This window comes from Pygoscelis adeliae, unplaced genomic scaffold (genome assembly GCF_000699105.1).
Source record: "Pygoscelis adeliae isolate BGI_AS28 unplaced genomic scaffold, ASM69910v1 Scaffold402, whole genome shotgun sequence".
NCBI lineage: Eukaryota > Metazoa > Chordata > Aves > Sphenisciformes > Spheniscidae > Pygoscelis > Pygoscelis adeliae.
Window position 1 is genome coordinate 6563750 of NW_008824411.1, and position 15480 is coordinate 6579229.

The following is a 15480-nucleotide window of genomic DNA, read 5'->3' on the forward strand; positions in this document are numbered from 1 at the left end:
GCGAGCAGGACTGCACACATCAGGTGAGAGAAGGGGAGATGGATGAAAGGGGTCAGTCACATCACTGACTTGCCAGGTGGATTTTTTCTTCTGTCATCCCATGCCCTGCAATAAGGTTCTCCCTTGCCTGTTAACAATTTTATTTGGCCCTGCTGACACGTGGGCTCTTTAGTTAAACTCTCCCATCCTTTCTGTCTGTGGCAACTCCTGATGATCTGTGATCTGAGGGCAGCAACCTTCCCTAAATCTCAAAGGAGCTGATTAAAACGATGCAGGCGGATGCTTTATCCCAACATACCAAGGGTGACAACAGCGAGTGCTTTCGCAGGCATCCCCCCCGCCCCCCAGATGCTCCCTGCCAGCATTTGGCATCCACCACCCGCGTGGAGCGGTCCCCCATCTCCAACGGGGGAGAAGCTGGGGTTTTGCTGCCGGGTGGGTGAGGAGGGGATGCAGCGAAACGTGCTGATCAGGTGAGCTCCTCGGCAGTGCTGCCGATGAGCGGTGGGAGCCGGCTGCGCAGCCGAGCCCCAGCCCGCCGGGTTGAGGCTGCTGTAGGGTTTTGCTGGATGCGGGAGTGATCGGCTCTGAGCTGCGCTGCTGCTGCTCGGAGAGAGGTGGGGAGGGGAGGGGAGGGGTGTCGAAGTGTGACTTTCACCCCATGCAGGGGGTTGCCTCTGAAGAAGACCGCTCTGCTCTCTCCCCAGAGCCTCTCTGACCACGCTGTCAGCACAGACCCACCAGCAGAGAGGACAGGTCAAAGGCAGTGAGTATCTTTTTCTGTGTCTGTCTGTCTGCAGTGCCTCTGTGTTCAGTTTTTTTCTGGCTTTCTCTGCATGTCAATGGATGGTCTTAATCTCTTGACACCCCTGAGATCTCATGGTTTGGGGTTTTTTTTTAACCTTTGTGCTGCTATTTTTTTCTATTGGGATGGCTTCTTTATCTTAGCTCAGGTGATCTCCTGGGGTGTTTTGATAACCTGAATGTCATAATCACACCCCTCCCTTTCTGTCTCCCAAGGAGAAACCCCCAAAACACATCCATGATGAGACTGGCAATTCTCCTTGACCACCGGGGTCCTTTCATAGGAGGGGGAGGTAGGATGAATGATGGAGCAGGAGGCAAAAAACTTCCCCATGGAGCCCTGCCAGGATGCCTTTACCAGACGCCACAGACTATATTTCTAAAGTCATAATTGACTGGCTTTATTTGCAATCAGAGGAAATATCTGTGGGTATGTCAGCCGAGCAGTGGGATTGCCTTCACGGGAAATATAGGTCTCGGCATCCGTGAAGTCAGACGGACTTTGAGATCACAGGGAAGTTCGGTGCTGCTCAGCTGTGCAGGTTGTTGTTGTGGGGGCTGGCAAGCGGGTGGGAGCGGGGGCGAGCAGAAAGCTGTTTCATAACAGTACCCCAAAAAGCAGGCTGCTAGAGGAGGCTGCGGGGGAGAGGGCACCCGGCTCTGCTTCCAGCTGTCACTTCGTAGCGGCAGTGGGAAAGAGGAGTAGGGGCTGTTGGACTCTAGGAAATCATGTGTTGTGGCCCCACATGAGGGTGAGGCTGTTAATGAGGAAATTTAGAGGGGCTTAAGGAATTACAGGGATTGATTTCAGTTAAAGCGCATCGAAGCAGCCGGTCAGGGTAGGGATTAAGGAAATGCACTCACTGGAATGTAGCGCAATCCCAGTTCCATTAATTTAGTTGGGAAGAGGCTTTGTACATTTTTAATGTAATCAGGTTTTAAAAGGGATGTTGCGTTGGACAGCCCAAGCTTTGGAATCTCCCCAGGCCCCAGCAGAGCAGGGTCCTGGCTCCTTTGCACACAGTCTCTGCTCTCGTCAGTTCCTCTGTCTCCTCCTCAGTTCTTCCCTCTGGGCAAGAGGACATGGAGGTTATCTGGAGCTTGGCCCTGTCCTGGCAAATAAGAAACCTTTGCCCTTTGCTCACTATACAGTCCTGCTCTCTGTCCCATCGGTCTCCTGGCTGGTGGACCTTGCCTTCACTCTGATGTGAGATTTGTTCAACCAGCTGCCTGTGTGCCAAGGCTCACGGGAACCCTGCCATCCCCTCTGTCCTTCCCTCCCTCCTTCCCTCCCCTTTGCAGACTGTTCATCTCCTTGGTGGCTCCCCACAGTCTCCCACCACCCCGAAGAGGAGATGCTTTCTTTGAGTTATTTTTGTGTGAGTGCTTGAGCCTGTGATGGTGAAAGGACCAGTATCTGCAGACACGTGAAGTCCTCCTATTATTTTATTTGCAGTGCCAGCTTTTCCATGATGCCTGGCCAGTAACATCAGCCATGACCTGGAGGGACAGGGACAAGAGGTAGTTTGGTCTTCTTAGCGAGGTCAGCCTGGAGCTCTGCCTGTTGAGGAGAGACCTTCAGAGGTGTTGAATGATGAGTGCGATAATGCCAACTCCTGCTGCTCCGTGGTGAGCTGTGACGCCAAACTCAAATCACTTTAGACCTGAAGCTGGATTTAACCCGTGGTCCTGGTCTTAGAAGGAAATGCTGTCTCTCCTCTGTGATCATCCCTCAACTCTGAACGTCTTCCATTGAAAAATCGACCTTCCACGCTAGGAGGCAAGGATCAAATGGGTTGAGAACAACTGACCCTCCTTTTTTTGCAGAGGATTCTTTGATATATTTTTAAGTGCCAGGACATGAAACAGTAAATCCCTCCTTTCCGCACTCCTGTCTCCTGCAAACAGCCCCGACTGCTGTCCAAGCCAGCCAGTTAAAGGGTTAACTATAACTGGATGCCTGAATGGCTGCCTTACTGATCCCACGGAGGTAACTGAAAAGGCATGCTGCATCCCTCACCCCTGCCCATCCTGTCGCTGTCTACCTCGTCCAGCGAGCCTTTCAGCTTGCTGCAGTGTCCCCTCTTCCCTCCCGCCCTTCCGTTGCCTCTCCACCTCCTGCGGACCCAGTTTCTTTCCCTCTCTTTCTCCTGTGTCCTGTCTTGGAAGTCCTCACCTAGAGATCCGTGTTCCATGAGACAAGCTCCTTGCTCGTGGCACAGCATCTCTGTCCCCCATACACTCTGATTCCCTGCTGCAGTCCCTTGATCTCAGGCATCAGAGAGAAATCTGAGCAGCATTGCGGTAATGCATGTCACACCTCTTGTTAAGAAATTTGTGAGCTTGCTAGAACAAACAGTGCAGGGAAGATAAAGGTTGGGGGCAGAAGGTATCAGGAAAGGTACCAGAAAGATCCTATAGTGGGCTCGGTGTCCATCGGAGCACAGCAGGTCCAGCATGCTCAGCTAGGAACATGACACTTTGCAAACAGTATTTTTGCATTGATGTTTGAGGTTTATGTAGCATTGCATCCCAAGACCACTGGCCATGAGTCCATATTTTGAGGCTGTGCAACCATTTCTGTGACTGAAGATCTCCAGGTTTTTGTGCTTGTTAAACGCTGCAAGCTGCCTGTGCTGCGCCAGGGAGACACTCATTGCATTTAATTAACATTTAATTTGCTTTAAGATTACATTAAAATGTGCAATAATAGAAACTCCGTGAAGGGCGGGAGGAGAAGGGGGAAACAGGCGTGCTACAGATTGGCTCAGTTGCTGGTGCTGAAGTGTTCTGCAAGAATTACATATAGAAGGGAAAAATACTGTGCTTCCCTCTGCAGTCACAGGAAGTATTTGGCATCTGTTTGGCAGCAGGGCTCGGAGAAGGGCTTTCTCCAGCTCAGAAGTGGGTCCAGCAGCTGAGAAATGGAGACTGGGTCGCTAAATCCTCCTGCCATGGTCCGGAGGAGAGAATGGCCTTGTTCGATGTCAGGGGAATCTAGTAGAAGAGACGCCCTTGGGCTGGAGAGGCAAATCACAGGCTCTGCCCTTCTAGAGACCATGTAGAACCATTAACTGGCACCTATATGTTTCTGAGAGGAGACGATGCCAGTCCCGTATAATGCATGTGTGTGTTGTGTTTCCCTCTCCCTCTCCCTTTGTGCTCCTCCCTGTCCCGGGGTTATGTAATGAAGGATGCTGCGGATGCGCCGGCTGTCCCGGGAAGGGGCTGGCAAGGACGTGAGCGGATGGCGGAGGAGCGAAGGCTCTGGGGCTGGTTTGAAATTTAGAGGAAAAAAGCAATAAAGCCATTTTCTGCCTGGATAAGCCTGTCAGGAAAGAGGCAGTTTTAGTCTGCTTATGTAACCCCGAGTCTAAAGAAGCTGCTTGGGATCCCGGCCGGGGCCTCGTGGCTCTGCAGCACAGGCTCTCCTTGCAGGTGCCTTGCTCCTTTTCTTCCTCCAGCCCCCTCCTGTCCTCAAGCCCTGGTACTTGTGCTGTTTCTGGTGCTGCTGGATTGTGGTGACTGATTTTTGGTATTGCTACCCTTCGCTCTCCTCCCATACCTGACCAGAGCAGGTCTTTCCAAGAAACCATCCCAAAGTGCAGCCTTTAAAAGCTTTTTTGCCAGCCAGAGCAGCTGAATGACTGCTGTGGGGGAGCTTCAGCTGCTCTGGTGCTGTGTCCGTCCTTAGCGTCTGCTTGGCATCTTACTGGAGATGTTTCAGGGTCCCTCCCACAGATGAGGGAACCAAGGACACAGAGGCACTTTGAGGCACAGAGCCACTGAGGTTTTTTGGTTTTGGTTGTTTGGTTTTTTTGCCACTCTGGCTAAACTTATAATCATCATCTTCTTTGGTTTTCCCCTGCTCACACCCTTGCTCCCCCACATCGACCACAGGAACAGAGGGATGAGGACTCGCCTGGGCTGCCTGTCTCACAAATCAGACTCATATAATGATTTCACAGCTATTCTTCCGGACAAGCCCAACCGGGCTTTGAAGTGAGTATAGCTGCAGCATCCCACCCCAACCCCTTTTCTGTCCTTCTCCTCCCTGCCCACCACTCCCTCTAGTATTATCTTCCTTTTATTGTACTTTGTATAAGCTTTGAGTAGCTCTTTTAGCCACAAGGAAGGAGGAAAACAAAACAGCGCTGATACAACAGGAACAACCTCAGAAAATACCTGGATCATTGACATGAATTCTCCCGTGAGATGGGACGTACACACGGTCCCCGCTGCTGTATGTGGGACATGTCTGCACATATTTGAAGACATAATTTACCCCTCTGTCATCACAAATCAAAGTCTGAGCAGTTGACTCGGTATAAGAGGTGACCAGCAATTTCAGGACAGTCCTCCTTAGCTAAGCCTTGTTATTAAACACTACCAAAAAGTCCTATATTAGTTTGCATAACACTTCAGGTAGATGCTTCAGACAATCCAGGGTCCTGATTTGAGATAAGTCCTGATTTGGGATGGGATGGGATTCGTCTGATCACAAGTCACTGCTTACATTTAGGCTAAGAGTCTAACCTTCCCCTTAAAGTTAGCAGAGACAAATAAACACTTCTGCAGGGGTGGGTTTCATTTCACTTAACTTTTGGCATTGACAATGTAAATGTCTACATCTGAACTTGTTCCCTGAGCATCTGCTTAGAATCAATGAGGAAAAATTTGTCCCTTTTAGGGTGTGATTCATCTGGCCTATTTTACCTGCCTACCTGGGGATGTGAGGTGAAGAGAATCAAGTCCCTGCAAGTCCCTTGGTATCTCCTCGCTGACTTTAAAGGGAGCCCAGTGTGACTTGCTCACCTGGAGACCTCTACATTGTAGGCCTCCAAAGTTAGGCGAGAAGAATCCAGCCTTCCTCGGTGTCCTTGTCAAACAGCCCCAGAGGGGAACAGCGGCTGTGGGTTGTCTGTAACTTGCCTCTTCCTTTCTTTACAGAAGACTGTCAACAGAAGAAGCAACAAGATGGGCAGACTCTTTTGATGTCCTTTTGTCCCATAAATGTGAGTAGAGATCAAATTCTACCTTTTTCTTTCCCTTGTACCCTTAATACTGGTTGTAGCTAGCGCAAACAAAGTGTGCATTGCATAGCACAGGAACAGTCCCTCAGGTAGCTGCTTACTACCCACTAGGAAACGGTCACAGTCATTTATAGGCAGGACTTGTCCTCTGGTTAAAAGGCAAGGGAGTGAGTTTCTGTGGGTTCCCTTCCTGGCTTTGCTCTTGACTGGGTGATCACAACTGATAAAGTCATCAACCCGAGGTCTAGCCTTCTCCAGCTCCTGGGGATGCACAGAAGGCAGGACCCCAAGGCTGTAGCCGTGCGTACCATCCTTTGGCAACTGCTCCTGGGTCCAGTCTTCGTGCACAAGCAAATGGCAGGTTCTCAGCTTGCTAAAGCCCCCTGGGATCCACGAACACCGGCTTGTCTCCCTCTCCCTCCAGCTGCTCTCCTGAGCTGCTGTGCAGCTATGCCGTGTTGAAGCGCAGCCTTTGCTGGGAGTGCTACGGCACAACACTGTATGTGGTTCAGTAACCTTGAACAACTTGCTCTGTAGCAGAGAAATTGTGCATGGTAGCCCTTAGCAGGATCTAATTTACAGTTACCAGTGCAAACCTGAAAATTTCACATCCGGAAACCTTGTGCAAACGTATAATCAGCACACCTTGCTCCATTCAACAGATCAATCATATCAGTTCTGTTCAGAAAATATTATTCTGCTTCACTGACGTTTTCATGCTGGGAAATTATAAACAAGACAGCAAAGTTCACAGTATAGGTTCATTAATGTGTTTCTATTGGAGAAAAAACCAAGAGTGAGTCAAGGTTGGGGAGAGGTCAATGTGGGCGGTGGACTATTTTATTGCAATAAGGAACTGTCTGGTTTTCTTAGAGATTCAGTTTTTTTCTGCACTTATATTTTAAAATATAAGCATAGAATTATATTATTATTTTAAATAAAGTGTAATTTTGCTGGTTTTCTACTGAGATGACAACAGTTTTGGCAGGGAATTAAGTGACAACTTTAAACAGGCTGGCTGTCCAAGGCAGAAAAAGCAATATATAATTTTAGCAGCAGTATCTTGTTGAGATCATTGCTCTTGCAGCCAGTAGAAAAAAAATATGGTGTAGCTGGGTATGGCTAAGAGGGAACATTTCTTTTGTCAAAATTCAAAACAAGAAGGGAAAAATGCACCAAAGAGACTATAGGGTGCCTGGGTGACGGGGAGTGGGGAGGACAGGATATTCACATCAGTTACAATTCTGTACTCGAGCCCCTGTTCCTCCTTCACCAGTGCAAAAGTCAAAATTTTCCTTATTAGATACAGACTTCAGCAAAAGTGCTTTGGTTACAAAAGCCAGTGAATTTACGCATCTATGTACTGACATTATACAGACTGTTCCCTCTTCAGTTGACTGCTGTGAATGCTAAATCAAACCTTAGTTCAATTATTTCATCCAACAGCCTCCACAAGAGAGTCTGTTTTTATTAATAAATTAGCCTTATAGAGTGATAAATGAATTATCAGAATTTTTCCTGTCTCTAGAATGGAAAGTAATTCTGATAAATCTCTGGCACCTAATGAAAAATATTCAGTTCCTAATAGCAACAGAAGGCAATCTTTAAAATTTAAATTAATCTTTTTTTTATCAGCAGTCACGGTGACGTTGCCTGGTGATCAGTGACAAAACAATTTGTTGTTTAATAAACTACTTTCTAGAGGAATATATTACAACTGCTCTGCACCTGAAGTTTCTGGAATTGCTAGCCTGGCAGTCAAAGGTTATAACGATGCAAATACAAAAAGCTCTGTTGAAACAGAAGCGTTATTTCAGTTGCACTGGTTTAAAGGAGAGGAGAGCGTACATCCATAAAAAAGAATTGTCTTGTAAAATCATTGTAGTTTTGCTTATGTATACTTGTATCCAAAACACAGAAGAATTGCCAAAGATCTGGTATCAAAAGAACCAAAGAGAGTTGCATTTTTGCTGTTAGAAACGTGCTGATGTTAGGTAAGGGAGTCTTGTGCCTTATCTGACCAAAATTTCAGAGTAAGAAAAGCAGTGCCTGGCCTGCCCGCATCTGTCTGTAGTAAAGCTGCCAGCTAATATTCTGTTTCCAGTGCCAAGAGAAGGACAGCACTATCTCGGTCTAACTTCTCTGTGACTGCCCAGGTGAACAACATTAGCCAGGGAAAATTTGAATTCATGCTTGGGGGCATGGGCTGAGCACCAGCTGGGCTCAGGGAGAATTTCCCCTGAGGCTTACAGCATCAGCAGGTAGACCGCTTCTGCTTGACAGATCTGTCATAAACTCTTTCTTTGCTAGATGTTCATCTATTTCGGAAGGGAGATTGTGATGCCGTTTTTAGGGGGTTGAGTGGTGCTTTCTGCTGCAGTCAGATGTTACGGTGGTTTCGGGTCCCTTCCAGCCAATCTGTTCTTTGGGGAAAAAAAACCCAGAGTGCTCAAGTAGGACTCAGGAGCTGGAAGTAGCAGCTGAAAATCGGGCAGTCTTTGTGGGTAATATTGCAAGGGGTTGGACAGATGCAAAAAAGAGCTCCAAGGAGCAAGAAAGTGGATCAAAGCTCCCTAAAAGACTCTCTGAAGTGCCAAGGTGAGCAGGCTGCCCTTGTACACGGAGGAGGCTCGCAGGACTGCAGTACTCTTTATGGGAAAGGCAAACAACTTGTACTCTTCCACTTCCTATTTTAATGAGTCTCCAAAAGGTTTCTAAATGGAAGTGACCCAAACAGGTATTATGCATTACACAGACTCTGTGGAGAGTGTCATTATGCTCATTTTTGTCAAATATCCCTTGAAGTGTGCTGGCCCTGTGGAGCCCCCTCTCTTTCCTCTCCCCTGATTGTTTTAATGAATGACCTCTGTAGGTAATGTTTGATCCTGACATGCTACTTCTGGCAGCATCTTGAGTGGAGGATTGAAAAACCCTGGGTTTTGAAGCAGTTGCATGTCTCCAGAGATTCCTGGGCTGGGCAACACCCCTCTGTATACAGTGATCTGATTTGGATTAATTCCCTGGTCATTTAAAGAATAATTTGTGTTGACATTAGCAAGAGATGGAAATGTAGGAAAGGCAGAAAGGCTCTCTGTGTCACACCCCCACCTTCGTTTTGCACTGGCATTGGGACTTCAGCATCCCTCCGCCTAGCCCTCTTAGAGTAACCAGTGCTGAATGGTAGGATGCAGCTCAGCTCCGTTTCATTGACAGCCCCAGATGAACAGGTCAATGCAATGATACCCTACTTGGTTTTGCTAACGAGTGAAGCAAATCAACTTGAAACCATAGGGTCAGCCAGTTGATCCCCTTTTTACAGCAGGAGCCTTGTCTGAGCTCACTGCAAAAGATGCAAGCACAGCGTAGCAGCGTTCCCTTGGGTAAGGGCTTCTGAGCATGGCAAGCAACGGAAGAGAGGAGTTTGATCCTACTTTGCAGCAGGGAATTGAGAGAGCAAGAGACAGATCATATGTAGCATGCTTCCTTGGATGCTCAGGGAGCAAAAGCACTCGTTTAAACATGCTAGACTTTGGCATCTTTTCCCATTCTTTGCTGGTGCAGATTAGCAATGGCTCCCAGGGAAGTGGAGCTCAGTGTGGTCTGCAGAGTGTGTGTGCATGCACGTGAGTAACAGAGGAGTAATCCCCCTTATGTACCCATGCCCAGGAGGTACAGGCTGGTCAGCCAGATGGAGATTTCTTTTGACAGGCTGCTGGAGGGAAATACAAGCAATGGCATGTCTCATTCTGCAGCCCTCACAGGGCTGGACACATGGCTTGTCATTTGTCCAGAATCCAGCAGGACGGTCTGTCCTCAACCCTTAGTTACTTTTCAAAAAAGCATCTGACACAGAAAACCTTTGCACTGAATTTCCATTTTTATCTCAAGGGTGATTTTTTCCCCCCCTCCACCATGTTTTGTGATCTCTCTGTTCTTCTGCACAAACTTTATTGTCCTCCTCCTCCTTCTGTTGTCTACACATTGCTCCTCTTCCTACACAGCACAGGAATATCGCAACCTACTCCTGGTTCTTTCTAAGCCAGAACAGCATTAGCATTAGCATTGTGCTGGTGCCAGGCAGCTAACATTCACCAAAGCAATGCTAAGCAGCAGTGGGAGCATGTACGTATGCTATACAGAGCATTGTGGCCTTGTCTCTTCCGCCCTGCACCCAACATGCTCCATAGAGCTAATCCCTTCATCTACCAGCCATAAGGACTCTGCCTTTATTTCCTACATGAAGTGCCGATTGCCCCGATGGTGTGAAATGCATGCATTAAAAATATATGATTGTTGATCACTTTCTTACTCTGACAGTGGCTAATGCTTGGTTATTAAGCTGTCTGCCTGAACAATTTAAACCACTAATCACGGCTCTTCCTCGTGTTGCTGAAGCTTGCCTTAGTTAAGACCCGTGTTGTGTTTTGTGCTAGCCAGTTCAGCCCCTTCCTCCTGAAGGACAACATTTGAATGGGATGTCAGGAGCATGAGTCCCTATCCTCACATAGTCATTGATCTGCCTGGCAGTGCCCATCTATAAAACACAAATTCTTGTCATTGTCTAATTCGCAGGTGACCTGCAGGGTTATAGCTGTGCAATGCACTGCAAGATCTTGGGATGGGGTAATGTACAAATACTTGCACAATCCTTCCTGACGGTCCTCTTGTGCATTCCCTTGGTCTATTTGAATGGAGAGCAGGGCATTTTGAAGCTTACATTTACACTGCAAAAGTAAAAAGCAAACATCTTCTGCTCCTCTTTCAGACTCTTGACACTCAGTAGAAAAGCTCCATTTCTTTGCCTTCATCCTACCTGCTCTATCAGTACTGATTTACTCCTTTGGCTTCAAGCAAGGCTCAGCACTCTTTTGAGTCAAATTCCTGAATAAGTATCCAACAGTTGTCTTGAAGGGCTGTGCATCTATACCAGTACATCTCTGTCTTCTTGAGTGGCCATGCCTTTAGGCTACACATTTTATGGATATCTTGTGCTGCTGCATCTGAAGACTTCTAATCCTGCTTTTCGTTTCTGTGCTTTTTCTGTAAAGCATCCCTTTGGAATCGTACTTCTCAGGTGCTCCGACCGTGTTCCAGGATATTTCAGGAGGCTGACTCAGTAGGTGATGCTCTCCTGCACATATCACGCTGCAATCCAGTGCTGGTTGCCCCAGCAAAAAAGCTGTTCAGTTGGGTAGGATGAGCTTTGAAATGCTGATCATTCATGAGCGATGCTTCCTTGATAGCCTCCATATGCAGGAGGAGATTAAAGTCAACATCCAGGTCAAATTCCAGCTCAGATGGTGACCGTCCCCATACCTAATTGTCCTCCTGCCCTTTCAATTAGATTTGTCATTGTTCCATGATACACTTGTGGGCAGCGATTTACTACTGTGCAGTCATCTGGGCTCCCATCTCTGAACTCCTGCTGCCAGGCACAGCTGTAAATGCTGGCAGGCAGTCAAAGGCTAAAGATGAAATCTGTGCAGAACCAGGCAGCCTCATGTCAAGGATGACCTCTTCTGCGTCCAAGGCCGCCTCTGCAAGGTCCTCCCACATCTGGCCTCACCATTTCCAGCTACTCAAAGGCTGTGAGGAGGGCACGATAGGAATATATAAAGAAGTGGAGAACAGCCAGACACTATTATTTGTCTATCCTCCATCTAAACTTACTTCGAGATAAAAAGGAGCTGATTGACATGAGAGCAAGAGGCAGAGCACATGGAAACCTCCTGGTCCCAGGAGGGACCTGCTGCAGCAGCTCTCCAGGCCAGGGCTGAAGCAAACACCTTTCTCACCTCATCAATCATGAAGAAGTCCCCTTCTTTTAGCACATATTTTGCAGATATTCTATTTGCCATGCAAAGCTGCTATTTCTGCAAGTGATCCTCTGTCAGTGCTGGGGCTCCGAGGCTGCTGTAGAGGAAAGGGAAAAAAAAAAAGAGCAGGACAGAGAAAGGGGAGCAAGACCTCTGCAGGGACACATAGCAGAGACTGTATAGTCATAACAGTGTGCTCGGGTGCTGGAATATTTAACGTCAAACATCTTAGGAGCTGATGATATATAAAATGACATACATCTCAGGGAACTGCTGCCTTCTCCCTTTTGTACTTTCTTCTTTCGGAAACCTGTCACCCTGCTGTTATGTCCTCTCCTTTTCCTCCTGCAAAGACTCCCCTGCTGTATTCCTAAGTCCTCCACTTGCTCCCACACAGGCCCTGTGAATTTTATAGGCATTAAAGGGGACATGGGTTTTGAAAAATTGTTCTGTCTCCTAGATCTCAGGAAGGGGAGCAGCCCTAAAACATCTCTCTCATTCACCGTATTTATCTACCCGTGGAGAGGCTCAAAGCAGCCATGGGCAGCGTGATCCTGACAGGTATCCTGCTCCTGGAGATGCCTTTTGGACTCTCTGCTCTGCAGGCTTCTCTGGGGCTAATGTCACATTATTGACCCTGTCTCGAACCCACAATTTGCACTGTTAATTGCTCTGCAGTGCTCATGGACAAAAGCCCTGGTTTTGTCTGCAGTAGCAGTCTGAAACCCTGATCTTCTCCTACAAGTGCATTAATTAAGAAGTGGCAGGACGAGCTGGTGTGATACAGCTATTTCTGTCCCTCCTGGGGCTGACAGGAAGAAGCAAGCGTAGCTGAGACGGGATGTACATGTTTTAGTAGCCGATTGCTGTGCTCTTTGCAATGCAGCATGCTGATGGAGCAGTTAGCAGTGCAGAGCCCATTAATGAAGGAGCTTTGAGAAACATAGAGTGGAGTGGTTTAGCCTGTAGTTTGGTTCTGTCTGGCCTAGTATCTTTTCAGCCTTTCCCTTTGAGAATCTGGGCAGTCAGAAGTCAGACATCTCCACTGACTTACGTGCAGCCAGAAGTAGGTTAGTTGCTGTTCAACACCTGGGGCCATTTCTTAGGGCTGAGGCTCAGGACCTAGAACTGAAAAATATCTCCATATCCTAAGTTATTACTGGAAACATGAGAAGCAGGAATAAGATTAGGACACACAAGGGAGAAAAAGGGCAGTGTTACATTGCTGCTTCTCCTTGCATACCTGGTGCAGGCAAGAAAACAAGGACAAAGCTGTAAGGGAGTTTGTGATGGATCCTGTGTCATGGCCAGCCCCTGTCCCCTGTGGGCCTGGGCTTGCTGTGGATATGTGAAAATGACCCGCACCAAGCACCAGGCGTCGCCCCTTGGGCTCCGTCCCAGCTCCCACGCCCGCTGCCACGGGAGGAAGGAGGGAAGGCAGCACTGCTGAGATCTCCCACAGCAGAAAGGGGGCAGGTGGAGCCTCCAACCCACAGCATTGCAGGAGCTCAGGTCCTACAAACCCTCATCAGTCTTCGTCTGTCCCTGCCACACACACACACGCACTTGCTCCCTCACCCTTTCGGGGCGCCTGGCCTTGCCGAGTGCATTCACAATTCCATCAATATTTTTAGACACTTGCTTGGAAGTAGCCAATGCTGACTCAGGAGATTTCCAGTCATGAACTACAAACATTCAGACCCTATAGAAAAAGACCAGGTAAAGTTAGAAACATGTTACTGGAAAAAAAAAAATTAGGGGCCAAATTTATCCCAAGGCTAAAGGAAGGAGAAAGGGCATGTGTGAAACCTTCGGCTACTTCAACTCCGCTGATGCCATTCAGGGAAAGGAAATAAAAAACAATAGCTGTGTCCATAAATATGCCCAGGCAGGGGTTTAAGAGGACACAGATTGCCTAATAAATCTTTCCATATTTCTAATCTGCCCCGGCTGACTCAGATTACATTACTGAAATGTCACAATTGCTAAGCATTAGCAAGTGATAAGAACACTTTTAACACTGACTAGACAAGTAGTAATTATGCTGCATCCTTTCCCTCTCCCCTTTATTGTAGCTGTAACAGTTAGACTCTCCAAGATCATTCCTCTGTTTAAATAAGAACTAAAAATATGTCACAAGGCAATAAAGCCAAGTGACAGAAAACATAGGAGACAAGTCCACAGATGCTGTGTTTTATTAAAGGTTTTTCTTAATGACAGATAGGACATTACAAAGTGCTGCATTAACACGCACAAGATGCTGTGGCAAAGAGACCGTATTATTGAAGCTTGATGTTTTCAAGAGGAACTTTTCAAAGGTTAGGCGCCCCAGTATCGAAGAAAGCCTTTTGCCATGTTAGCTGGTAAAACGCTTTTTCAGAGCAACAGCAAATGATAAGAGTCCAGCTGATGCAATGGTGTAAGTCATGGACACATCCTGGGATCGCAGTCCTTGGGAGAAAAATCAAATGGTCTTTGGTAGGCAGGGGTGGATGAAAGGATGTCTGTTAAAGAGACTGCTCCCTGCCCTCTTTCTCCTCCCGTTGTAACTCCCCGCGTCTCTCTTGCAGATGGGCTGGCTGCTTTCCGTGCTTTCCTGAAGACGGAGTTCAGCGAGGAAAACCTGGAGTTCTGGCTCGCCTGTGAGGACTTCAAGAAGACCCGCTCGGCAGCCAAGCTGGCCTCCAAGGCCCAGAGGATCTTCGAGGAGTTCATTGATGTGCAGGCTCCTCGAGAGGTGGGTATGCCAGCACCCTGGGCAGGCAGAACATCCCTCCGGCAGAGGGAGCAGGTCCATCTCCCCCAGCCGAGACCTGCAGGGTGCCGGGGAGCCCTCCCTTCCCTCCCAGAGGTGATGGTGAGGAGTGGATAAGGAGGATGGGATTGCCATCCTGTCTGCTACAGCTGCCTCTGCTTGCAGTGACTCATTCCCTGGTGAGGGCAACTACTTTGATGATACTAATTAGTCACAGCCAGTGAGTTCACTGGCAACCACAACCTACATTTCCTAACCTCTACAAGCTTCCTAGGAGTATTTCACCTTGCTCCTCTCATTTACTATCAATCCCCGAGCAGGCTATTGGGCTCGTCTCTCGCAGGACATTTTGTATAAGAGCATCCCACGAATGACTAACCTGTTGACTCTCCAGGGAGGCTTGTTTATCTGCTGACTAACTCCCAACTCAATTAGACCTCTTAAAAGATGCAAGCAATAACTCAGAGATGAACAAAAAGTGTAGTCACAATCCAAAGCCTGAAATTGTTAAGTCCTGTTTCAAGTACTGACAAGTTGATGCGACTGTCAGGTCCTGCATCGTGATGTTGGGTTGTGTTATTGTATTCATAATGCAACCAGGAGGGTGCTTACTACACCTGCTCTCCCACGGCGGTCCTCCTGCAAGATTGCACGGGTGCTTGTCACCATACAGGTGCCTGCAAGGGGATCCCCCTAAAAGGGCTCTCTTTACTCCATCTTTGAACTAGGAAGGCTATTGCGAGGTCCCCATCTCCCTCAGTGAGGATCTTCCTGCTGTTATTCATGAAACTGGGTGAGATTTTCAGGACTTCAGGGCTGAATCTGGATTGGAAATGTGAGTGCAGGCTGGATGGGGTCTTTCCTAAAATCTGGTCCTGTTGTCATAATTTTGGTGTGCTAGAATGTGAAATGACCCTTAAGCGACACAGAGAGCTAATCTATATTGCTGTCATCTGAGTTAAAGCAGACAGCTTTACTTTCAAGACTCCTTTAAGTTTGGATGCTGGGTTAATAACAACAAATAACATCTTTTCAGCCAGGTTTTAAACAATAACCCTAACAAATGCTGACT

General features: G+C 47.7%; 1 protein-coding gene across 1 annotated transcript in view; it reads left to right on the forward strand.

Moving 5' to 3' along the window:
• Positions 1 to 702: 702 nt before the first annotated feature.
• The window catches only part of RGS8 (regulator of G-protein signaling 8), a 15719-nt gene continuing 941 nt past the window's right edge, over positions 703 to 15480 (forward strand). Inside the window, exons 1-5 of the mRNA XM_009320631.1 lie at positions 703 to 766; positions 2261 to 2794; positions 4705 to 4806; positions 5755 to 5819; positions 14224 to 14390. Coding sequence (XP_009318906.1) covers positions 2769 to 2794; positions 4705 to 4806; positions 5755 to 5819; positions 14224 to 14390 — 360 coding nt within the window. The 5' untranslated portion in view covers positions 703 to 766; positions 2261 to 2768. The remainder of the gene's footprint in view (positions 767 to 2260; positions 2795 to 4704; positions 4807 to 5754; positions 5820 to 14223; positions 14391 to 15480) is intronic.